This window comes from Aphidius gifuensis, linkage group LG2 (assembly GCF_014905175.1).
Source record: "Aphidius gifuensis isolate YNYX2018 linkage group LG2, ASM1490517v1, whole genome shotgun sequence".
NCBI lineage: Eukaryota > Metazoa > Arthropoda > Insecta > Hymenoptera > Braconidae > Aphidius > Aphidius gifuensis.
The window spans coordinates 5,319,306-5,343,285 of record NC_057789.1 but is presented as its reverse complement, the minus strand read 5'-3'; the positions used below and the strand labels follow the sequence as shown (position 1 = coordinate 5,343,285).

Below are 23,980 nucleotides of genomic sequence, written 5' to 3'. Positions count from 1 at the left end.
AAAAAAAAACCCCACCCGAATCAAATGTATAAATTGCGGCAACGAGAATCATTCAGAACCAGTCTCACAATCAGGTGTACTAAGTTACTCATCGAGCTCGTCAATCCTTTAAGGATTTATTTTAAAATAATTCAATAATCAATTCATAATTATTCCGTTGATTGTCGGAAACAAATAAAGTTTAATTTTTTTATCATTTAAAAAATATTAACTATCAAAAAATGAAGTATTTTATTGCTATTCTTGCTATTGCTGCTGTTGTATTGGCTCAAGAAGTCGAACAGGAACGACCAAAAACATTCAGGAGACTTATTCCTGCAGATGTTCTTCGTGGTTAGTAGTAATAAATTATTTTTTTAAATGATAGAAATAATAGCTATTGAATTATTTAATAATTTTTTAGTCAAGTTATGTATTAGCTTTGTTTGTATACAAATATATTTGAGATAAGTCTTGCACAATTATCGTGTGGGTGTTTTGAATCTGACAGTGAAAGTGTTGCCTTGAGATTTTCTTTTTTTTAGCTTCTTTCTTTTTTATTTTTGCACTCGATTAATATACGGTAGCATATAAGGAGTGTTTAATGGTTTACATGGTGTATTTTTTATTGAATATTTTTGTATTTTTCTTTTAGATTTTCCTGGTATGTGTTTTGCATCAACAAAATGTTCAACAATTGAACCAGGCAAAAATTGGGAATTAGCACCATTCTGTGGTCGTTCAACTTGTGTACCAGCTGATGACAATTCAGGACGTTTGTTTGAACTTGTTGAAGATTGTGGACCATTACCAAAAGCAAATCCAAAATGTAAAATATCAGAAAAAACAAATAAAACAGCAGCATTCCCAGATTGTTGTCCAATATTTGAATGTGAAGATGGTGCTAAACTTGAGTATCCAGAAATTCCAACAATAACACCACCAGAACTTGTTGAAGATGCTAAAACAGAAGAACCAACAACTGTCAAAGCTTAAATAATACAAAAAAATATATATCATGTCCTTGTCCTTGAAATAATCGGGGTAAAACAAAAAGTCTTAATTTTAATTTGGAAAAAAAATATTCAAGTTACATATTGGTCAACGTAAACGTGACTTGATTTATCATGAAAATTCATATTCGTTGCATGTAAATATTCTATTGATTCTCAACACGTTTTTTCTTTTTTTATTTTTATTTATCTTGACACAAAAATTATTGAAAAAACCCTTTTCATGTTTTTTGTTTTTTTCTCACTATTTGAAAAATAAATTACTGCACTTTTTTTTTGTTTTTTTTTCTCTTAAACAGCTAAAATATGATAAATGAATTTATGAAAATTAAAAAATTCATTGTTAAAAGTTTTTATACAAATATTTTTGATGTAAAAAAAAAAAATTTTGTGTGATTGTAATTATAATGCAATAATTAAATTAATATTTAATAATATTTCGATTACTGAGTCATTTTATGTGTGTGATATTTTTTTTTTTTTTACTATTGAATAATAACCTGATAAACATGTTGAATAATTACCTGATTTTTTTCAGTGATTCTTATTGAATTTAAAAATTCAATAAAAATTAAAAAAATGAATAATCCTCGGCTGCAATGAGCATGAATTTCCGACGGAAGTTATTTCTATTACACGGGGATTTCACGCATCGCACAGTCCATCCGTCCGAATTATTATAAATTTACACGACACTTCCATAACTCAATAATTTTTATTTAAAATCATAAATAGATAATATTTCATTTTTTTATTTATTTAACATTGCCATATTTAAAAATTTCAGGAAGCGTAAATCCCGGAAATTATTTTTTTATTTTTTTTCTTATCGATATTTTTCATGCAACACGCAATATTCAATTTTCAAAAAAGAAAAAAAAAAAATTACATTTAATACTTGAAAAAATATAAATAAATAAATATTTAAATCAGAAAAATTAATATTCTACTAAATAAAAAAACCTGCGAAGGTCAAGCCCTTGGGTAATTCTCAAGGAAAATAATTTAATTTTCCCAAGATAAATAATGTTATAGAAAAAAAAAAATTTCAAGTCAACTAAATTACGGATGAATAAATATTATAAATATAAAATCCTTGATGCCAATATTGTCCTCGATCTCCAATATTATTCCATCCTGTAAATAAATAAAAAATAAAAAAACTATGGAGGTGGCTAATAAACAACTTAATTCGATTGAATAATCAACAAGTTGTTTATTACGGATGCATGAAAAAAAATAAAAAAAAAACACAAATGAATCACCCCAGGTGGAACCCCAAAGGCAACACTTAAAACTTTCGCCTGAGTGTTATACTGTTGTCTGTTATATTTTGATGTTTTCATATATAATATATATTCTTTTTATTTTTGTGGTGTCACGATAACTGGAATATTCCACTGTATTTGATAATGAGGCCAATTGATTTGCTGTTTATTAAAAGACATGTAGGAGATCCCTTCCAATTTTTTATTTGCACCAATCGTATGATACCTTTCTCCTTTCTTTTTCATCTAGACAAGCTATCAGACAATTTTAATTACATTGATTTGTTGTAGGTATTTCGCACGTGTATATTTTTTATTTATTTATTTATCTAGAAAAAGAAGTACACAGCATGTGTTAGCAAGAAAAAAATGAGAATGATAATAACAACAACAGCCTGGTCACCAAAGAGAGATGGTATATCAAACAGTGAAATCAAATGGTCACCAAGCGTGTCTTAACATAAGCGAAAGGAAAATTTTTATTTATTTATTGTGTAGACACAACACTCGCATAAAGTCTTACATCAATTTTATATATTGAAGAAATGTTATTGTATCTATTCAACACAATTGTTATTTAGATTTTTCATCATGAGGCAACAGATGTTAAAAATTTCTTTACTTTATTTGTCCACTTCAGCCACACCTACTATTTTTTTTTTTTTGTTCCAATGTAAACCGGTGCGAATAATTTAAAACTGAAGGTTGTCAAGTTATGTTGCCCTATATCAAGATGACTAGATTTTTATTTTTTTTATTTTTTCTATTCCTTTGTCTTTTAACAATTTAATAAAAATTATTTAACAAGGATAATTAAATTAACTCGAATAATATTAAATTTATAAATAATTTATTCATATTTGTTAAATATTAAAATGCTCATTTATCATTAGCTTACTAATCATTTCATTGATGTTTTAAAAAAAATAATTTTTAACATTGATTTTTAACTAACATTTAAAAGTTATAATAAAATTTTGTTTATACATAAAATGTTTAATAACAAGTTATCATGTCAATTAATTGATTGTTTAAAAATTTAAAAGTAATTTTGTTTTTTATATTTTTAAAGCTATCATGATGAATCTGTATTTTTTATATCAATAATTGATTCACTAGAATTTAATTTTTTCTTTGACGACATTTTTTTTACATGAGCAGGTAAAATTTTTTTAATTGTGTTACTCATTGACATTGTATTTAAAGACAACAATCTGACTAGGCCATTTTGGTAACCAGCAGCTAGCCAAAGATAACTCCAAGCATTTGAATTCCATGCCAGCTGTTGATGAAAATAAACAAAATAAATTAAAGCAAACAATTTAACATAATTATATCAATTTGAAAAAACTTACTCTATTAATTGATGTAAATGGATACTGTTCAATTGGAGCTGCATTCATTGCATCTGAATTAATGGCACTTTTACGATTACTTGGTGACAATTTCATATTACTTCTAGTTAAATCATCTTTAAAAATAATACCAAATTTATCATGACATTCTTCATAATATTCTGGACCATATTCATATTCTTTTTTAGATTTATTATTTTTATCTTTTTTTTTATTATTTTTTTTATTTGTAGCATCAACATTATCTTCAACATTATCATCAATATTATCATCAACTTTAGCATCACCATTGAGTTTATTAAAATCAACAGTTTCAATTGACGTAACAAGCCATCTTTTTCTTGATAATTTATCAAAATCTTTGACATATAATAGTTGACCTGGAAATAATGCTGTAATATCACCAGCAAGAGTACTATGACAAACACCATTTGCCCAATCAGATGTTGCAATACCATAACACGGTGAATTTGTTGGTAACAATGGTGTAACACGTTGTTCACCATGTAATGATGCTTCTCGTACAACAGCCATATAAGTTTGTGTATGACCAAGACCAAGTGCATCATCATAAGATGTAAATAATGCTGGCCAATGTGTTATATAAGCACCATTAACAGCAACACCTTTTTTCATTGAATCCATTGGTGCACTTATATCTTCAATATCCCAAGTTTTTGTTTCTCTATCCATTCCAACAGTTGCTATATATCTTTCACCATCAATTGGTATTATTTGTACATGCATAACAGCATGTGCATGAGCATAAAAATGTCTAAATGCATCTAAATGTATTGTTTTACCTTTAATATTTGATAATAATAATGATGATTTCATACTTAAATCCCATAATGCAACATAACCATTTGAAAAACCAGCAGCAATAATATTATGTCCATTAGTTTTTGACCAAGAAATTTTTAAACATTGCCAATTTCTATTTGTTGCATTTTCCAAGTCTTGATTAATGTGAAGAGTCATTACTGGTGGTGACATAAATACTGGAGGATTATTTGTAGTTTTTTCTAGTGTTTCTGGAAATGGTAATGAATAAATATGTACACAACCATCAGATGAACCAGTTGCAAGTAGGCCCATTGTTTTATTCATCTCATATGTACCAGATGGACACCATTCCATTGACCATACTGTACCATTTTCATGTGCAAGTATATAACTACATTCTGGTTTTGATAAAACACATGAAGAATTCATTGAAATATGTCCAATGTTCCATATTTGAATGGAATTTTTAAATTTATATGATTTTGATACTTGATATGTATCCTCCATTTTTGGATGTGTACTTACTGCAAGATATTGATTTGGTTCATCTTCATATAGTATTGATGGTATTGGTAACCATGCCATTGCCCAAACTGGACCACCAGTAAAAAATGATGGTACTTTATCAACAATATCAGACTCAAAACGTTTCCATTTTTTCCATTCACTGGATGATTTATTATTTTCATTTTTCATTGACATTGATAGTTTTAATTGTGGTAAATATTTTTCAATTAAATTATCATCATTTACAATGTTAAATTTATTTGGCTTTAAATCTTGAAATAATGATGATTGATAATTTTCAAATTCAAAATCCATGGTCCATTGTAATGCTGGTGTATAAGTAGCATGTAAATTTTTTGATTGAACTGGTCCAATTGATGTTAAAAAATTTGCTCGTCCAATTGTTTTTACAGGTTTATAAATTTTACTATGTTGATTACTTTTAGATGTAACTTTATCATTATCATAATCATAATCATCATCATCATCACTAACACGACTGTTATCACTAGCAACAAAATCAGAATCTTCATTATTTTCTTTTTTAATATGATCATCTTGTATATGTTTTTCAACTTCGAATTTATGACCAGAAAAATCTTTGCATATTTTACATTTAAAATAAACAACTGGTGCTAGTTTACATTCCGAATAATGTCTACATATTTCATCAAAGCTATCTGCTGTAAATTTACATTTAAATTGATGACAACATGCTATATTTTTTTTTTCAAGTGATGATTTCCATGTTTTAATTAATACTGGAGGAATTTTAATTGGTGGCATTATATCTGGTATCATTTCTTTCATCATTGTTATTTTATTTAATTTTGTTTTTTTATTATCATCTTTATTGTCTTTGACTAGATCAACAAATTCAGTTATTTTTGTTGCTGCTTTTTTAGCAGCTGTTCTTTTACATCTACCATCATTTTCATCATCAATTTGTGATTGCAGCTCATTTTTTTTTGCATTTTCTTCACGTAATTTATGTGATCTTTCATGTGCATATTGTGAACTTGGATTATACAAACGTTTACACAATGGACACTCCCATTTAAGTGCTAATAATTCATCTTCTGATTTACCACAAAAACGTATATGTGATACAAAACCCTCGGGACTTGTCAAAACAACATCTGGACATTTATCACATGTATATTTTCTACGTTTTCTATTTTTTTCTCTATCCAATGCTCTTTTTATTTCTCGCAAAACTGTTACATCAGATAAATTTGGTTGTTCTTCACCATCACGCCAGCCTATTAAATGATGATCAAGCAAATTATGTTCTTCCCAATTTTCAAATTCTTTTTCACATTTACCACATTTTGTTAATTTTTTAACAGTATTTTTAGATGATTTTTTTGTTGTCTTTGGAGTTTTTCTTGTACGTTCACGTGGTTTATATGGTTTATCATTATTATCTTTTTCTTTTTTTGATACATCTTCAGTATCTGATTCACTCAGACCTTTACCATCAACTTCATCTGTATTTTTACGAGTTCTTTTACGAGAAGATGTTGGAATATTTTCATTTGTTTCATCTGAATTATTTATTTTTCTTTTCTTTGATCTACTTGGATATTTTTTAACAACTTCATTATCTAATTGATCATTTTGTTCTTCACTTGGAAAATCATCAGTTGTATCTACAAATGTTTCTTGCTTTAAATATATTTCTTCACGAGAAGTACCTGGAACACTATCATCAGTTTTTTGTGAAACAAAAAAATTAGTTATCAATTGATTTTGTGATGTTTTTGATTTTCTTGATCTTCCACGACGTTTTGATGTATTATTATTTGAATTTTTTAATTTATTGTCATTTAAATTATCCATTGAATTGTCTTCATTATTTTTTAACAATTCATTTTCATTTATTTCCGGAGAATTATTTATTTCGTCAGTTAATTTTACTGATTCTTTTTTAATATTTGTAGATATATTATTTATATTTAATTGATCTTCCATGTTATTTTTATTTATCAATGGCTCGTTTGATTCTGTCATTAAATTTTCATTGTTAATAATATCTTCTTGATAATCATCTGGCTTTGTCAATGCTTCAACAGCACTAGTAGAATTATTTAAATCATCTGAATGATCTTGACAGTCTGATATTGTTGATGATTCCTTGGTGTGTTGGTTATCTTCAAGGACAGATGATTCATTGGTCTGTAAATCAGCATCACCATATGAATCATTTTGGATACTTGAAGACGACAGAGACAACATGGATCTTCTTGCTGGTCTATATGCTCTTAATCCTTGAGTTTTTGATGAATTTATTTCATTAGAATCAACTGGTTCTTTGATGATTTCATCATTATTTTTTTGACCATTTGAAATCACAGTTTTATCATCTGATATTAATTTTTCAACATCACCATTTGTTGTTGTATCTTTTTGTTTTTTCATGTTCAATGTTGACTGTTGTTGTTGTTCTATTTTAATGTCATTTATTTTTTCAATGCCTCTACAACTACGACGTGTTATTCTTTTTGTTTCTACTTTTATATCTGACTTGGCATTTTTTTTTTTACCACGAGATTTACCTTTAACTGTCATTTCAACTGTAGTATTATCAACCAAATGATTTTCATCATCTTCACTTGTTTTATTAACTCCATTTATTATATTTGTATTTTGCTCGTTATCTAATGACATTTTTATGAATTAAAATCTGTAACAACATTAAAGATTATTAAATATTTCAAACAAAAATCTTGTCAACATTTGAATAACACTTGAATTAATTGAATTTAAAATTAATTTCTTTAACCAAAAAAAAAAACAACAAAATTACTGATCAATTGAATATACCTATTAATAATTTAAATATTAAAATAATAAAATAACAATAATTAACTCACGTTTTTTTAATAATCAATCAACTATTGAAGGTTAAGATTTTGTTAAAAACAATTATCAATTGTCATGTAATAATAAAAATAAATTGTTGATTAAGTTGAAGATTAAAACCTACAATAAATAATAAAACATGTAATTGCATGTAACAATGTTATTTCAATAAAATGGATGCCTATTTGTTGTTTTATTATAATCACAACTCAAAATGAAACTTGATGAAACTAAAAAAAAATTTACCTTTACTGGGTTTCGAACCCTTCCCCAAACATTCCCAAATTATGAATTGTTATAACCCCAGGCTCCAGCATATGATAATTCTTAATAACAAAGTGCCACTACTAACACTGACTCTAACTATTTTTCTTATTTATTTTCAATTTTTTATTTTTTCAATTCTCTTTACCCCCTCGCGGCGTTACCGTTCACGTTGGCCAAAACATCACAAATATAAAATGGTAAAAATTAATTATAAATCATCATTAAAAATGTGTAAAAGTGACATAATTATGTTCAATAATTTTCAGACTATTTAATTACAATAAATTTGTAATAATATTTTCCCCAAATAATTAATGGGAGTAATTTTAAAAACAATGCAATAGTTACATAACCTCAAAATTTCTTATTGATCCATGCTTTGAAATATTTATATTGTTATTAAAAAAAATAAAATCTACAAATGAAAATTAATTGAGATAATGATACAACAACAAAATATAATTATTTTATTATTAATGCTAATATAAATATTATTTTTTTTGCTTAGGCAAAACGCACCAAGAAGGTTGGAATCACAGGAAAATATGGTACCCGTTATGGTGCCTCCTTGAGGAAGATGGTTAAAAAAATGGAAATCACCCAACACAGCAAGTACACATGTACCTTCTGTGGAAAGGTAAATTAATTGTTTATATTTTTTTTTTTTTTTTTGCTCTATGTATCATTGAATTGATGGATTACATAATGATAATATTTGTTTTGCATTTTTTAGGATTCCATGAAAAGATCAGTTGTAGGAATTTGGTCATGCAAAAGATGCCAGAGAACTGTTGCTGGTGGTGCCTGGGTATACTCCACAACAGCAGCAGCATCAGTCAGATCAGCTGTACGTCGTCTTCGTGAAATCAAGGATCAATAAATATATATTTAATTAATCATTAAAAATATATTTAATAAATAAAATGTTCATATTTCAATATTTTTGTCTTGCTTTTTAATATTATAAGGAATTTTTTAATATTTAGATTAAAAATAGGCTGTTAATTTTTCAAATATTAATTAAAAATATAATGCTCCTTTTTTGCTAATTTTTTGGAGTAAGAGAACAAGTCTGAAGTCATTCCTACTCCATTTTTTTCAAATAAAAAAAAAAATATTTGACATGACACACACTCGGTATACTGTGCTACCATTCTCATTGGTTGATTCCTCTAATTCAGCATTATCAAGCCACCTTATTGGATCAATTCTACTGAAAAAAAAAAATACATTTGTCGCATAGAGGTGTCAAGCTCATCTTGTTTGTTGTGTATGTGTTTTCTAGACAGTTGCGAAGGTGAAAAAATATATAATTACGTATGACTAACCAAGAAAAAAATATATAAAAATAATAATATCTATTGTCATTGTTAATTTTGATAAGATTATACCTGATGAAAATGAGTGAGCTAGTTTGGGGAATTAAAAACGGTGATCTCGATCAAGTTCGTGATATTGTTGAAAACAAGGTACTGTCAGTTGTTTTATTATTATTTTAAATTTATTTGACACAATCATTCATCTGTTACAAGAATATATAATTACTCTAATATTTTTTATTACATACTAATTAACCTGCTAATCAAAAAAAACTTGTTTCACCCAGAAAATTCATCAATGTTTGTTTACTTGATTATTAAATGATGAATTTTTTTTTTACTTTTTGGTACCGGTAGAATATTGATGTCAATCAAATGATTGATGGTAGAACACCACTGCATTATGCTGCTGATTATGGACAAAATGAAGTTGTCAGGTATCTTCTTGACAAAGGTGCAAATGCTAATGTAAGTTGATGATTATTGACAATGATAACCTTGATAAAAGTATAAATTAATTTGTCAACTTGATTTAATCATCTAGGCAACTGATAAACATGGTATCACAACTCTACTAGCAGCAATTTGGGAAGGACACACAAATTGTGTTAAATTACTTCTTGAAAAAGGAGCAAAACCTGATGGTCAAACACCAGATGGTTTGAGTTATCTTGATGCTGCTGAAAAGGATGAAATTAAAAATATTCTTCAAGCATCACACTAGCATTCAACCAAAATGGTAATCTTACAAATAAAAAGATAAACAAAAATAATAATAATGATAACAATACTATCCATAAACTCCAAAAGATAAAATAAAAATTGTAATTTTGTTACGTTAGTTGTTGATGTTCCTTGTAGAATAATTTCCAGCTTTGTTACATGATTGACTCTTTTTTTGTTTTGTTTAATTTCAACAGTATACGAGTTTAATTTGTTTTATTATTATAAGCGACTATAATTATTTATAAATATAATATTTCTGTGAGATGAGCCTAGATTATTCTAGGAGTAAATGGTCAAATGTAACAACGTGCAACTATCGTCGTTGCGATGATGTAAAACTTGCTGTGTAAACAATGTTTTTTTTTTTTAAATAATGAAGACTTAATTGCTTTTAATGATTATCTTACATTTTATTCAAATTAATCGTGAAAAGAATATTAATAATTAAAATATGCCTAGAATATTTTTTTTTTGATATATAAATAATTAATTAAAATCCGTCAACTTGGTACAAAAAAAAAAATCAAAGGCACTATTAAATAAATCAATTTAAAAAGATGAATAATATTATAAAAAATAATAATAGTAATACAAAATAAATCCATTCGATTTGTGCCTAGCTTGATGTCTTGTCAATAATTAACTGAATAAATAATAAATAAAACTTGTAATGCATAATTGAATTTTATCTTGTATTTTTTAGTAATAAAAAAAAAAATGAATATATATATTAATTAAAATATATTGTTGATTGAAATTAATTTTAATATTTTTTTTGTAAAATTGCATATTTATTTTATGTTAAATTTAAATTACATATTATAGTTAAAAAAAAAAAAAATTGATATATAAATAATTGGGAATAAAAAAAATTATAAAAGACGACCACGACAATTAGAAGCACCACATCGACAGAGTATAACTTTACCAGGAATACTACCAACATCATAACTATAATTCCATGTTAATTCTTGTCCAGCTCGAATGAAATTTAATGCAAAAAATGCAACCCATGGAAATCTAACATCATGTGTATCAACAAATACATTTTGTACAAATACATTTGGATCACATGAATGATTTAAATATCTACCAATATTACCAGTTGTTTTAGCATCCATAATATAAACAGCTTCATCAGCACCATAAAAATCACGTACTGATTTAAATTTTGGTCTTTCAACTTGTGGTAATTCTACAATTGGTTCAAATCTTCTTGGTTGTCTCATTAATTCAGTTGTTTGTTCTTCTTCATCAGATGCTTCTTTAATATTATCTGAACTTTTTGATGATGTACCATCTTCACTTTTTTCATCTGGACCATCAATTGTTTGTGTTTCATCACTTTTTTTACGTTTTCTAAGTCTTTTTTTCATTGATTCATCTGTTTCAGTATCAAGACGTGAATATTCATTATTATATTGATTAATATTAAATTCTTCATCAGATTCATATGATCCTTTTTTTTTAGGTGAAGTTGTAAATTGTTCTTCTGGTTGTAATTTATCACTTGGTGATGGTGGATCAACTGATTCATCAATTGGAAGTTCTGGTTCAATAGCTTCACTTTCATAATCAGCTTTCATTGCTTCAACAACTTCAACATAATCTAATTCAGCTAAATATTCATCACCATAATTTTTACCACCTTCATTTGCTCCTTGTTCAGTTAATAATCTACCAGCATAAATACATATAAATGAACCAAGTGGTATATCATTTAGACATCTTATACCCCAGCCTCTTGGTGCTGTTTTAAATACTTGTAATTTAAGTGTTAATGGATGTTGAACAACACGATTTAAACATGTTTTAACTGAACATTTACAATTTGAATTACACTCATAAATACCAGTACTAACTGGTTCAGGTAAACGTTTATATACATAGCCAACATTATTATTTTGTGTACGTCCACCAAATGGTGCTCCTTGTATTGTTAATTGCCAACATTGACATTTTGTTTTATCAGCACAATCATCCTCACAATCACAACAACATAAAAAGTTTGGATCAAGATTTAAATTAACTCCCTCAGTTGGTTCTCTTTTGGTACTATATGTTATTGTATCTGGTAATGCATGATCAATTTCATTAACACATGGTATTAATACATTTTCAACACCATAACTTAAATCTTTAATATTAACAAAACATTTATCAAGTACAAATTCAGCAAGACAATGTACCCAATGATCAAAATCAAATAAATCAACAGACATTGTTGATTTTGTAACACGTAAATATTTATGTACTTCTTCTAAATTACGTAATCTTAAACCACATGGTGCTTGATATATTTCAACTTTTTTACCTTTACTGTATTTACATAGTTGTCTATTCCAGCCACATAATAATGGTATTGATAATGGTGAAAAACCTTTTAAATCATCTGGTGTATATGATATACCATTAATGCAATTTGGACCACAATCATGTGGTACATATTCACGTGGACGTATTTTATGTTGTGTTTGATAATAAACAATACTGTGTGATGGTTTTGATTCATTAAAATATGTTAAATCATATGATGGTGCTGGTGCTGGTGCAATTGGTATTGGTTTTTTACCAGTACTTTTTCTAGCAACAGCTCTAACTGGTGGAGCTAAATTTGTTGATGTTGATGGTGATATACGAATTGAAGATGTACCTTGTATTTTATTATTATTATCAAATTTAATCATTGATCCACTCATTGTTTTTTTATTAATTGTTTCTTCAATTTCAAAATCACCAATTCCTGATGTATATTCAACATATGGCTGATTAATATTTGCTTTAGTTAATGGTCCAGATATATGACGACTTGCTTTATTAACAGGTGCATGATGACCCTGTTGACGATTTTTAGCTTTAGCAAATTCAAGATATAATGGTCCAAGTCTTTGTGAACCACGATATATCCATTCTGTTCTACCATCAGCATCAAAATGCATTTGTACTAAACTAGCATCAACTTGTATAACTCTTGCAATCCACCATTTACCCATCCATTCTGTTTTAACAACTTGACCAACTTCCAGTTTAACTAATGGACGTTCTGGATATGTATCAAGATATTTTTTAATAAAATCACGTGATTCAACTGGTACATCTTCCCAAACACGTGATGAACTTTCAGTAACAACAAATATTTGTTTATGTGCAACATATTGTGCATATCCATCATCAAAAAATACTAAATAACGAAATTTATTTGTTGCTTTTGGTGGTTCAGCAATAACACCAGAAAAATAATTACTAGCTTGTATGTCATTAAATATTGCAACGACTCTTGTTGATACTGGTATAATAACTGTTGCTGGTTGAAATAATGCAATTTCTTTACCACACATATTTTTAACTTGATTATTAAATCTTTTTGGTATAAATTTTACTCTATATGTCATTGGTGATTTTGATACAATTGATTGTACTTTTGCTTTTATCCATGCCATTAATGGATTTTTCATAACTAGTACAATATTATCAACTTCAGCTGGACGACGTACTAATTGTCCATGTGGTGGTAAACCATACTGCTGACTAAGTGAAGCTCTATCTCTTTGTTCTACAGGCATAACTTCAACTTGTGTTATATCTTGTGGAAATTGATGATTTATCATTCCAGCTGATGATGATGATGATGATGATGATGAATGTGGTTTTCTAACTTGTGTTACTTTTTTTGTTGCTACTGATGATTGTAAATTATTCATTTTAATTGGCGAAAGAGCTGGTGGTGATAAAATTCTTGATGATGGTGGTTGTGAATTTTGAATAATTGTATCTTCAAATTCAGCAACTGGTTGATAACGTATTGGTGGTTTATACTGATCGTAAAATGTATTTCTTAATGAATCCATTTTTTTTATCATAACATCAAGTTCATCATCTAAAAGCTTGTAATCATCATCAATACGATCAAATTTTGTTTTTAAAAATTTGTATGCTTCACCCTGTTGATAATGAATATCACATTTTTTCAAAACATTTACCATTGCATTTGCAAATTTATTTTCAATACCTATTAAAACATCTTCTGGTATAAAATCATCTAAAAAAAAAAAAAATGTATAAACAAAGATAAATCAATCAATTAATTAATGTTGTTGTTGTTTTTTTTTTATTAAATTATTTAAATAAACTTACTTTTACTGTCTTCACTATCAGAATCACTATCTGATAAATTAATATGAGTAGTACTTTCATCAGGAAATGGACATTCAAACATTGGTTTACGTTCCAATAATGCAACAGCCAATGTTTCTTGATGTACAAGTGGTGCTTCATAACATTTTTCACAAATAAAACGTCTTTTTTTTTTAGTTGTATTAACACCATAATAACTACAAGCAAATGTAGATGCAATTTTCATATTAACACCTGATTTACAATTAAAATTAATACAAGACATTGTGTGATTAATTGATGTTTGTTTATCTGTTGAATTTTTATCCTCACTATCAGAACCAAGATCAATTATTTCGAGATTCTTTTGACCATTTGACATGGTGGCCTTAAAATTTATTAAACAATCAGCAAAATATTATTTGTTATTAATAATTGTTGTTAAATAACAATATCAAAAATGCTAATAAACAATCACGACATAAACACATGCGAGCTAGGTCCTAGGGGGCTAGGGTCCACTAGGATCAGTTGGATCAATCTAGAAGAGAGTGTATGTGCAGGGTGTCATGCGCAAAATACAATTTCGGTCGTTGTGAAAAACACTACGCCATCTAGCTTTTTATAAAATTGTAATAAAATTTTCCCTCGAATTTTACTCTTATCTTTTTTTCTCTCCATTTATTATTTTTAATACCAAAGCAAAGTTCTTATCAATCTGTTGTTTGCAAAACATCTTATTGGATATAACAAAGCTTCCTGTTATTTTTTTACATCAAATTTGATATATTCATTCAAACTTGTGTTTATCAAATTACACATACCTATTTGTTTTGCAACTGATTGCAACAACAACAGCTCAAGAACACGTGTCAAATCAAAGTTGACAAAAAAAAAAAAACCAAAAAGAACTGTTGATGCTTGATACACCTTTGTTCATGTTAATTACTCAATAACAAAAATATTTTCTTTGTTTACAAAATAACTGAAAAAATCAGCAAAACAATTTGTTCAAATAAAAAATAAAAATGTCACAAGAAGAATCGGACCTAGAAGTCATTGACATTGACATTGTCTCAGAGCCATCAAGTAGCAAGAGTAAATAAATCAACATTAATTATCAATTTAAATTTTCTAAATTTCATAAATATTAATTGGTAATTTTTTGATTATTTTTCAGGTAATATACAATCACAATCATCAGGAGCTCGTTTGTCATTGCAAGGTACATTCAAACGTCATCAGGTAAAAGTAAACACTGATGTACTAATAGAAAAAAAATCTTTACAACCTTGGATAAAAGCTAAAGTATCATCTCTTCCAAGAGATTCAATCATGACATACAGAGTTAAATTATTACCAAAAAAATTTAATAATCAAATGAAAGATGTATTTGGTAAACAATTGGCAGTATTTATACCTGCAACAGCTAAAATACCAGTTGCAACAAGAGTCGCTGCACTGTACAAAGAAAGTAAAAATTCAAATTATTGGTCTGGTATTGTTGCTGAATGTCCAAAGTCAACAAATGGTCAAAGATATTTAATTTTTTATGATGATGGAAGTACACAATACGTCAATCATGATGATGTATTTGTTGTTTGTGAATCATCAAGTGATGTATGGGATGATGTACCAGATGGTAATAAACTTTTTATCAAAAATTATCTATCAAAATATCCAGAAATACCAATGACCAAACTTGCACCAAATCAAGAGCTAAAAACTGAATGGAATTGTAAATGGTGGAAAACAAAAGTATTATCAGTTGATGCTAGTCTTGTACAGTTATATTTTGAAGCTGATAAAAGAACAGAATGGATTTATCGTGGTTCTTTGAGGTATTAATTTTAATTATTTCATTTTATTGCTGTAAAATATATTATTTATTTATTTATTTATTTATTTATTTATTTATTGTTTTTTTGTTTTTTAAGGCTTGAACCACTTTATCTAGAAAGTTTAAAAAATCCAGCTATGTTTCAGCCAACTTGCAATAAAAATAAAGAAAATGTATCAACAACATTACCAAAAAAAGAAGCAAAATCATCAGATAATTTAAATACACCATCATCACCATCATCATTACCAAATACAATATCATCACATGGACTTGTTGCAACAAAAAAAGTAACTCAAATACGAACATCAACTAGAGTTAAAAATCAAGAATCTGTTGTTGGTTTACCACCAGTTGGACCATTGATTAAAACACCAGCTGAAATTGGAGCAAATGTTTTGGTTAAAATACATCCATTTATGCCTTGGGCTCAAGCTAAAGTATTAGAAATTAAATCACGTATACCATTGGAGTATTTGATAAAATATAAATCAGCAAAATTTAATAATCAAACAAAAACAGTACCAGCAAAAGATTTAGCAGTTCATCAAGCAGCAATGGTTATTATTCCAGTAAATACAAGAGTTGTTGCTATATTTGAAGATACACAATCAAGTAAATATTATTCTGGTGTTGTTGGTGAATGTCCAAATATCAATAATGATTGGAGATATTTAGTATTTTTTGATGATGGTTATTGTCAATATGTATATCATGATAAAGTACGTTTTGTCAATGAAAGTTCACCAAGAGTTTGGGAAGATGTACCAGTTGAATTACGAGATTTTATTAAAAAATATCATGATTCATATCCAAAACGTACAATGATTAAGTTGACAAAAAATCAAACTGTTCAAACTGAATGGAATGGCAAATGGTATGATACTGAAGTCGTTGATGTTGATGCCAGTTTAGCTCAAATAAAATTCAACAATGAAGACAGAACAGAATGGATTTATCGAGGTTCAATGAGGTAATAATAATTATTCAAGCTATATTATTTATATTAATATGTATTTTAATTTATTTATTTTTTATTTATACCAGATTAAAGCCTATTTATAAATCTGAAATGGAACATGAACAAAAAAAACAAGAAGAGCCTGTTGTAAAAAAATCTAAAATTTCAGAGCCAATAATTAAAACTGAACCAAAAGAAAGAGATTTTACAAAACAACCAAGAACACCAAAACCAAAAGCTATTCCAATACCAAAAGCTATTCCAATACCTAAAGCTATTCCAATACCTAAAGCTGTTCCAATACCCAAAGCTGTTCCAATACCCAAGACTATTCCAGTAGCCAAAAAAAGCACAACTAAAAATTAAATTTATAGCTCAATTCTATTAATGTTTATTAAAAAAAAAAAGTACTATTACTAGAAAGTACTATTGAATAATCAACTTCAACGATGCCTTATCATAAAAATTTATAGCTCAATTCTATTAATGTTTATTTAAAAAAAAAAAAAATATATAAAATACTAATGAATAATCAACTTCAACGATGCCTTATCATAAAAATGTAAATTTTCTTTTTTCTTTAAATTATAATATTTGTTATCTTCAACTGATAGATATTGATAATAACTTGATTATAATTATTGTAAATATATATTTTTGATGATAATACATTTACCATTATAAAATATATAATATTTTTGTTAAAATATCAAACATTATCTACTTATAATAAAATAGTTACAATTAATTTTGTTTTTCAAATATTATTTTGACCTGTTGAATATTTTATTATTTGCCTATTATTATTTTCAAATATGTGTACAAAAGATAAAATGTCAGAAAAATTTTTGGTTTTGTATTAGGAGTATATAATAGACAAGAAGCTAATCACCAGCTGATTTTATCAAAATAAAACAGAAACCTGAAATACCAATCGAGCAAACACAAATACACAATGAAAAAAGAAAATGGCAAACAAGACAACAAAAAATTTATCTTTTCAAGAATTTTTCAACCCTACTTGTTTAATTATCCTCTGAATTGCTGTAAATCATCTAGAATCGTGTGTTTTTTTTTCACTTTTGTACCTGTATACCTATATATTTAACTCAAAAATTGTTGACTAAAAAATTCAATTTACATTTTAACGGTTTTATCTTAATTAATCCCGCCATATTTAATAACAAAAACAAAAAATAACAATAAATAATAAATATATATTATCACTGTTTATCATGTGCACATGGAGGGATTATTATCAAGACTGTTTATAAAAAAATAAAATAATAATCTGATAATTCAACAAGTGATTGAATGACTCACCAAGAATTACAGGTAATTATTTTTTTTATTTTGTTTGACAAATAATTATTAAAATTTTATAAATTAATAGTTAAATTGTTTTTTTATTTTAGAGTTCTTAATTATCTTATAGATAATAATAAATTAACAATAAAATGAATTGTGATATAATAACAATTGATTCTGATAGTAATGATGAACCAAAAAAATCCAATGTTGAAGGTAAAAATAATACATATATTTAAACAGTTAAATTATTTATAATAAATCCCATAGATTGTTATTAAATAAATGTATTTTTTTTAATTGAATATTTAGATGATATTATTATACTGGATGATGATGATGATGATGAAATACACGTGACAGAACCTGTACAAACAAATAAAACTCGAGGAGTAAGTATTGACTCAATAAATAAATCATTGTCACCATCACAATCATCATCATCATCAGCACTTTCATTGTCAACATCACTTGGTAATTTTAATGGCATGACAATTGATTCATTGAATGACGTGTCAATACAAGAAGAGATAGTAATAAATGGTACTGATGATAATGATGATATTATAATTAATAATCAAGATGATGCATCAGTTAATAACAAAAATAAAATTAATCTTGAATATGGTTTACCATCTTCTGGTCCATTAATACGTCGTCGTGTTGAATGTAACTGTAAAGTTCTAGTCAAAAAGAATAGTTCAATGCCTTGGATTGAAGCAAAGGTTAACTCAATAATATCACAACATCCTGCATTATATCGTGTTAAATATGTTCATAAAAAATATAATAATAAATTAACAAGTGTATTTGGTAATGATCTTGCACTTTGTTTAGTATCATCAGTTATTATTCCAGTTGGTACACAAGTTGTTGCAACAACTGATGATTCAACATTTATGGAAGCATGTTATTTTTATGGTGTCATTGCTGAACAACCAAAGCCAACAAATAAATACAGATATTTAATATTTTTTGATAATGCTACGTTAAAATATGTTGTACACAAAAATATATATATTATCAGTGAAAACAAATTAAATTTTTGGGAAGATATGCCAAATGAAATACGTGATTTTGTTAAAATTTATTTTGAAAAATATCCAGAATGTAATATGATTAAATTACATGAAAATCAAATATTAAAAACTGAATGGAATGGTAAATGGTGGTTATCAACAGTATTAAAACTTGATTCTAGTTTAGTACAAATTTTTTTTAATAAAGTAGGAAGAACTGAATGGATTTATCGTGGTTCAGGAAGATTTAAAACACTTGATCAAAATAAAACAGTATCTGTATTACCAGAAAAACTTGATACAACTGAATCTGATGTTGGTGCAACATCAACAATTACATATTCATCTTCATCATCATCATTATCATCATCCTCATATGATTATAAATCAGTTGCTAAAAAAAGTACATCAAGTCAACAACAACAACAACAACAACAACAACCACAAGTATCAACATTTGAATCAACATTTGAATCAATATTTGAATCAACACCTTCAAGTCCACAAAAAACATTGCCATTAAAAAGAAAAATACCATTATTAAAAAAACGATCTGAAGAATTTACAAAGACAAAAATTTCACATACACAACAATCATTAAGTCCACCAAGATTACCAAGTACAAAAAAACCTTCACACAGTATTGTTCAATACAAAACACAAAATAATATAAGTCCAGTTACTTTTATATCTCATAAATGTAGTTCAAAATGTATAAAACATATACCATATACACCTGAAGATTTTAAGGGTTACTCAATGTTATCAATACCATTATTATGTGGCTGGAGTAGACAACGTTGTAAAGGTAATAATAATAATATTGAAATTATAATTTATCAAGCACCATGTGGTCGTAGAATTGAAAATATAAAACATTTACATAAATATTTAAGTAAAACAAAATCATCAATGTCAGTTGATTTATTTGATTTTGATCATTTTACAAATTGTTTAACTGAATTTGTCATTGATACGTGTTATGTTAATATTAAAGATTTAAGTTATGGTAGTGAAAATATTCCAGTACCATGTGTCAATGAAATTGATTGTATTCATCCAGAATCAATACGTTATACAACTAAAAGAGAACCAACTGAGGGAGTACATTTAAATCTTGATACAAATTTTTTATGTGGATGTGATTGTGAGGATGATTGTTCTGATAAAACAAAATGTCAATGTTGGCAATTAACAATGCAAGGAGCATCATTTGATGGACGTGTACCAACTAATTATGTTGGCTATGTATATAAACGTTTACCTGAACCAGTTAGTACTGGTATTTATGAGTGTAATGCAAATTGTAAATGTTCTGTTAACACATGTTTAAATCGTGTTGTTCAACATCCATTAAAACTTAAATTACAAGTATTTAGAACATTAACTAGAGGCTGGGGAATAAGATGTCTAAATGATGTACCAATTGGTTCATTTATATGTATTTATGCTGGTAGATTATTAACTGAACAAGGAGCAAATGAAGGTGGTAAAAATTATGGTGATGAATATTTAGCTGAATTAGATTATGTTGAAGTTGTTGAAGCAATGAAAGCTGATTATGAGGGTGAAGCTATTGAACCATTAACTGAGGATCCATTATCACTTGATGATACAATTTCTAATCGTAGTCCAATTAAAAAATTTGGCACGTATGAATATGATCATGAATTTATTATTGAACATTATGATGGACCAAATTTAAATGGTCAAACAATTAAAAAAAAATTAAGAAAAAGAAAATATAATCATGATGATGTTGATGATGATGATGATGATAATGATATTATTGATTTAGGTAGTAGTGATACTGATACCGCAGAAGAAAAAGAATGTAATACACCTGTAACATCAAAAATAAGCAATAAAAAATCACGTGATAAATCAGTTTTAGACTATTATGGTCCAAATGAAAGTATATATGTTGTTGATGGAAAAACAGCTGGTAATATTGGAAGATACTTTAATCACTCTTGTGATCCAAATGTTTTTGTACAAAATGTATTTGTTGATACTCATGATGTTAGATTTCCTTGGGTTGCATTTTTTGCATCAAAATTTATTCGAGCTGGTGAAGAACTTACTTGGAATTATAATTATGCTGTCAATAGCATTCCTGGCAAATCAATTATTTGTCGTTGTGGTGCAAAAAATTGTCAAGGTCGTCTTCTCTAAATATAAATACGCAATGAATAAATAAAAGTAAAATAAAGCGAGAGAAATAATGTTTAGTTTTTTATAAAATTTTTATACAAAAATAATTAATAAAGAATGATAATAAATAAGAAAAAAAAAATAAAAATGCAATTTGAATTATTTAAAATAAAAATATATAAAAATTATTCTTTAAATTATTTTAAATTAAGACTTTTTGTTGCTTTTCATTTTAATTATTCTAATAATTCACCTCCAAGATCTAATCCTGCTAAATCCTAGATGTTTTTATTTCTTTAAATTCTAATCGATATAGTAAATTTCTACTTTTTCTTTGATAATATTTTGACAATAAATAAATAACATAACCTCGTTACAACAATATATACAAAGACGCTCATGTTATTATAAATAAACAAATAAATAAACAAAGAAACAAATAAATAAATAAATAAATATAACTGTTTAACACTGACATTTATTTTTAAAAATCTAAAAAATGTCAATAGAAATCGAGTCAGCTGAGTATGTATTATTTAAAAAAAATAAATAAATAAACAAACAAAAAATATTTATCAATCATATTTTTAATATTTCAGTGTTATTCGTTTGATTCAACAATATTTAAAAGAATCAAATCTTGTAAAGACTCTTCAAGCTCTCCAGGTATGATAATAAATAGATAATAAATTAAATAAATTAATTGATAAATAATGAGTAATTTTATTTATGATAAAATGACAGGAAGAGACTGGAGTATCATTAAATACAGTTGACAGTGTTGATGGTTTTGTGGCTGATATAAATAATGGACATTGGGATACAGTACTAAAAGCAATACAATCATTAAAATTACCAGATAAAAAATTAATTGATGTTTATGAACAAGTTGTATTGGAGTTGATTGAATTGAGAGAATTGGGTGCTGCACGTTCATTACTACGACAAACTGATCCAATGATTATGATGAAACAACAAGAGCCAGAGAGATACATACATCTTGGTAATTAAATTTATGATATATTTAATTTAAAAAAATAGTTTTCATATACTGATTGATTATTAAACTGTTTAAATTATAGAAAATTTATTGGCAAGATCATATTTTGATCCACGTGAAGCATATCCAGATGGTAGTACAAAAGAAAAACGTCGAGCATTTATTGCAAATTCATTATCTGGTGAGGTATCAGTTGTACCATCAAGTAGATTATTGGCATTACTTGGACAAGCATTAAAATGGCAACAACATCAAGGTTTATTACCACCAGGTACAACAATTGATTTATTCCGTGGTAAAGCAGCAGTACGTGATCAAGAAGATGAAAAATATCCAACTCAATTATCAAAACAAATTAAATTTGGTCAAAAATCACATGTTGAATGTGCACGTTTTTCACCAGATGGACAATTTTTAATAACTGGATCAGTTGATGGTTTTATTGAAGTATGGAATTTTACAACTGGTAAAATAAGAAAAGATTTAAAATATCAAGCACAAGATAATTTTATGATGATGGAACAAGCTGTATTATCAATGGCATTTAGTCGTGATAGTGAAATGCTTGCAAGTGGTTCACAAGATGGTAAAATAAAAGTATGGAAAGTACAAAGTGGTCAATGTTTACGTAGATTTGAAAAAGCACATGCTAAAGGTGTTACTTGTATACAATTTAGTCGTGATAATGGACAAATATTAACAGCATCATTTGATGCAACAATAAGAATACATGGTTTAAAATCAGGCAAAACATTAAAAGAATTTCGTGGACATTCATCATTTGTTAATGAAGTTGTATTTGCAACAGATGGACATAATATAATAAGTGCATCATCAGATGGTACTGTTAAAATATGGAGTATGAAAACAACTGAATGTATTGGTACATATAAATCACTTGGTGCTGCTGATTTAACAGTTAATAGTATACATGTATTACCAAGAAATCCAGAACATTTTGTTGTTTGTAATCGTTCAAATACTGTTGTCATCATGAATATGCAAGGACAAATTGTACGTTCATTTTCAAGTGGTAAACGTGAAGGTGGTGATTTTGTTAGTGCTGTTGTTAGTCCAAGAGGTGAATTTATTTACTGTGTTGGTGAGGATCTTGTTTTATATTGTTTTTCAACATCATCTGGTAAACTAGAACGTACACTCAATGTAAGCTCAACATTATTCAAATTTATTATTATCAAAATATCAACAATAACACCAATTAATTAATTGTGAAATTTAATTTTTTTTAGATTCATGAAAAAGCTGTTATTGGTCTTGCTCATCATCCTCATCAAAATCTTCTCTGTTCGTACAGTGAAGATGGTATTGTCAAACTATGGAAGCCATAAATTAAATAATATCTATTTAAAAACAAAAAAATTAATGTGCGAATGTGTTTTAATATCAAAATAATAATAATAAAATAAAATATAATCTTAATTTGGTAGATATCTTTTTAATTCATTTGTTTTGTTCTTTTTTTTTTTTTTTTTGACATTT

At 27.0% G+C, this 23,980-nt stretch overlaps 7 protein-coding genes across 8 annotated transcripts; 5 read left to right on the top strand and 2 right to left on the bottom strand.

The window, feature by feature from the left end:
• Positions 1-49: 49 nt before the first annotated feature.
• Positions 50-1,248, top strand: LOC122848596. The gene is made up of 2 exons (XM_044146776.1): positions 50-333; positions 635-1,248. The coding sequence occupies exons 1-2, from the start codon at positions 222-224 to the stop codon at positions 973-975; spliced, it is 453 nt and encodes a 150-aa protein (XP_044002711.1). The 5' UTR covers positions 50-221; the 3' UTR covers positions 976-1,248.
• Positions 1,249-3,083: 1,835 nt separating this feature from the next.
• Positions 3,084-8,133, bottom strand: LOC122848594. 2 transcript variants are annotated; one of them, XM_044146773.1, is made up of 4 exons: positions 8,020-8,133; positions 7,785-7,893; positions 3,616-7,594; positions 3,084-3,542 (listed from the first exon to the last, which is right to left on the bottom strand). In XM_044146773.1, exons 3-4 carry the CDS (start codon positions 7,576-7,578, stop codon positions 3,336-3,338), a joined length of 4,170 nt encoding a protein of 1,389 aa, XP_044002708.1. In that variant the 5' UTR covers positions 7,579-7,594; positions 7,785-7,893; positions 8,020-8,133; the 3' UTR covers positions 3,084-3,335. The 2 variants fall into 2 exon arrangements, with proteins under 2 accessions (XP_044002708.1, XP_044002709.1); XM_044146774.1 differs by lacking the exon at positions 7,785-7,893 and having other exon boundaries at positions 8,020-8,104.
• On the top strand, positions 8,110-8,978 carry LOC122848595 (60S ribosomal protein L37a). The gene is made up of 3 exons (XM_044146775.1): positions 8,110-8,237; positions 8,549-8,677; positions 8,774-8,978. Exons 1-3 carry the CDS (start codon positions 8,235-8,237, stop codon positions 8,918-8,920), a joined length of 279 nt encoding a protein of 92 aa, XP_044002710.1. The 5' UTR covers positions 8,110-8,234; the 3' UTR covers positions 8,921-8,978.
• Positions 8,979-9,195: 217 nt separating this feature from the next.
• LOC122848593 (myotrophin) lies at positions 9,196-10,428 on the top strand. Its single transcript, XM_044146772.1, has 3 exons — positions 9,196-9,509; positions 9,717-9,827; positions 9,904-10,428. Exons 1-3 carry the CDS (start codon positions 9,435-9,437, stop codon positions 10,081-10,083), a joined length of 366 nt encoding a protein of 121 aa, XP_044002707.1. The 5' UTR covers positions 9,196-9,434; the 3' UTR covers positions 10,084-10,428.
• Positions 10,378-14,738, bottom strand: LOC122848592 (histone-lysine N-methyltransferase eggless-like). Its single transcript, XM_044146771.1, has 2 exons — positions 14,220-14,738; positions 10,378-14,124 (listed from the first exon to the last, which is right to left on the bottom strand). The coding sequence occupies exons 1-2, from the start codon at positions 14,578-14,580 to the stop codon at positions 10,958-10,960; spliced, it is 3,528 nt and encodes a 1,175-aa protein (XP_044002706.1). The 5' UTR covers positions 14,581-14,738; the 3' UTR covers positions 10,378-10,957.
• Positions 14,739-14,883: 145 nt separating this feature from the next.
• LOC122849411 (histone-lysine N-methyltransferase eggless-like) lies at positions 14,884-21,539 on the top strand. The gene is made up of 5 exons (XM_044148108.1): positions 14,884-15,296; positions 15,379-16,039; positions 16,136-17,011; positions 17,086-17,351; positions 18,671-21,539. The coding sequence occupies exons 1-5, from the start codon at positions 15,227-15,229 to the stop codon at positions 21,499-21,501; spliced, it is 4,704 nt and encodes a 1,567-aa protein (XP_044004043.1). The 5' UTR covers positions 14,884-15,226; the 3' UTR covers positions 21,502-21,539.
• Positions 21,540-21,847: 308 nt separating this feature from the next.
• On the top strand, positions 21,848-23,929 carry LOC122848590 (WD40 repeat-containing protein SMU1). Its single transcript, XM_044146768.1, has 5 exons — positions 21,848-22,005; positions 22,080-22,146; positions 22,225-22,483; positions 22,563-23,644; positions 23,731-23,929. Exons 1-5 carry the CDS (start codon positions 21,980-21,982, stop codon positions 23,827-23,829), a joined length of 1,533 nt encoding a protein of 510 aa, XP_044002703.1. The 5' UTR covers positions 21,848-21,979; the 3' UTR covers positions 23,830-23,929.
• Positions 23,930-23,980: the final 51 nt, after the last annotated feature.

Excerpts from the sequence above, each read along its gene's own strand:
- LOC122848595 (XM_044146775.1), top strand. Across the intron at positions 8,678-8,773 it reads CATGTACCTTCTGTGGAAAG|GATTCCATGAAAAGATCAGT; the intron begins GTAAATTAATTG and ends TGCATTTTTTAG.
- LOC122849411 (XM_044148108.1), top strand. The coding sequence starts at position 15,227 with ATGTCACAAGAAGAATCGGACCTAGAAGTCATTGACATTGACATTGTC. Across the intron at positions 17,012-17,085 it reads ATTTATCGAGGTTCAATGAG|ATTAAAGCCTATTTATAAAT; the intron begins GTAATAATAATT and ends TATTTATACCAG. Across the intron at positions 17,352-18,670 it reads TCCAGTAGCCAAAAAAAGCA|AACCTGTACAAACAAATAAA; the intron begins CAACTAAAAATT and ends TACACGTGACAG.
- LOC122848594 (XM_044146773.1), bottom strand. The coding sequence starts at position 7,578 with ATGTCATTAGATAACGAGCAAAATACAAATATAATAAATGGAGTTAAT. Across the intron at positions 3,543-3,615 it reads CATTTACATCAATTAATAGA|CTGGCATGGAATTCAAATGC; the intron begins GTAAGTTTTTTC and ends TTTCATCAACAG.
- LOC122848592 (XM_044146771.1), bottom strand. The coding sequence starts at position 14,580 with ATGTCAAATGGTCAAAAGAATCTCGAAATAATTGATCTTGGTTCTGAT. Across the intron at positions 14,125-14,219 it reads TGATAGTGAAGACAGTAAAA|ATGATTTTATACCAGAAGAT; the intron begins GTAAGTTTATTT and ends TTTTTTTTTTAG.
- LOC122848590 (XM_044146768.1), top strand. The coding sequence starts at position 21,980 with ATGTCAATAGAAATCGAGTCAGCTGA. Across the intron at positions 22,147-22,224 it reads AGACTCTTCAAGCTCTCCAG|GAAGAGACTGGAGTATCATT; the intron begins GTATGATAATAA and ends ATAAAATGACAG. Across the intron at positions 23,645-23,730 it reads AACTAGAACGTACACTCAAT|ATTCATGAAAAAGCTGTTAT; the intron begins GTAAGCTCAACA and ends AATTTTTTTTAG.
- LOC122848596 (XM_044146776.1), top strand. The coding sequence starts at position 222 with ATGAAGTATTTTATTGCTATTCTTGCTATTGCTGCTGTTGTATTGGCT. Across the intron at positions 334-634 it reads TCCTGCAGATGTTCTTCGTG|ATTTTCCTGGTATGTGTTTT; the intron begins GTTAGTAGTAAT and ends TTTTTCTTTTAG.
- LOC122848593 (XM_044146772.1), top strand. The coding sequence starts at position 9,435 with ATGAAAATGAGTGAGCTAGTTTGGGGAATTAAAAACGGTGATCTCGAT. Across the intron at positions 9,510-9,716 it reads GTGATATTGTTGAAAACAAG|AATATTGATGTCAATCAAAT; the intron begins GTACTGTCAGTT and ends TGGTACCGGTAG. Across the intron at positions 9,828-9,903 it reads ACAAAGGTGCAAATGCTAAT|GCAACTGATAAACATGGTAT; the intron begins GTAAGTTGATGA and ends TTAATCATCTAG.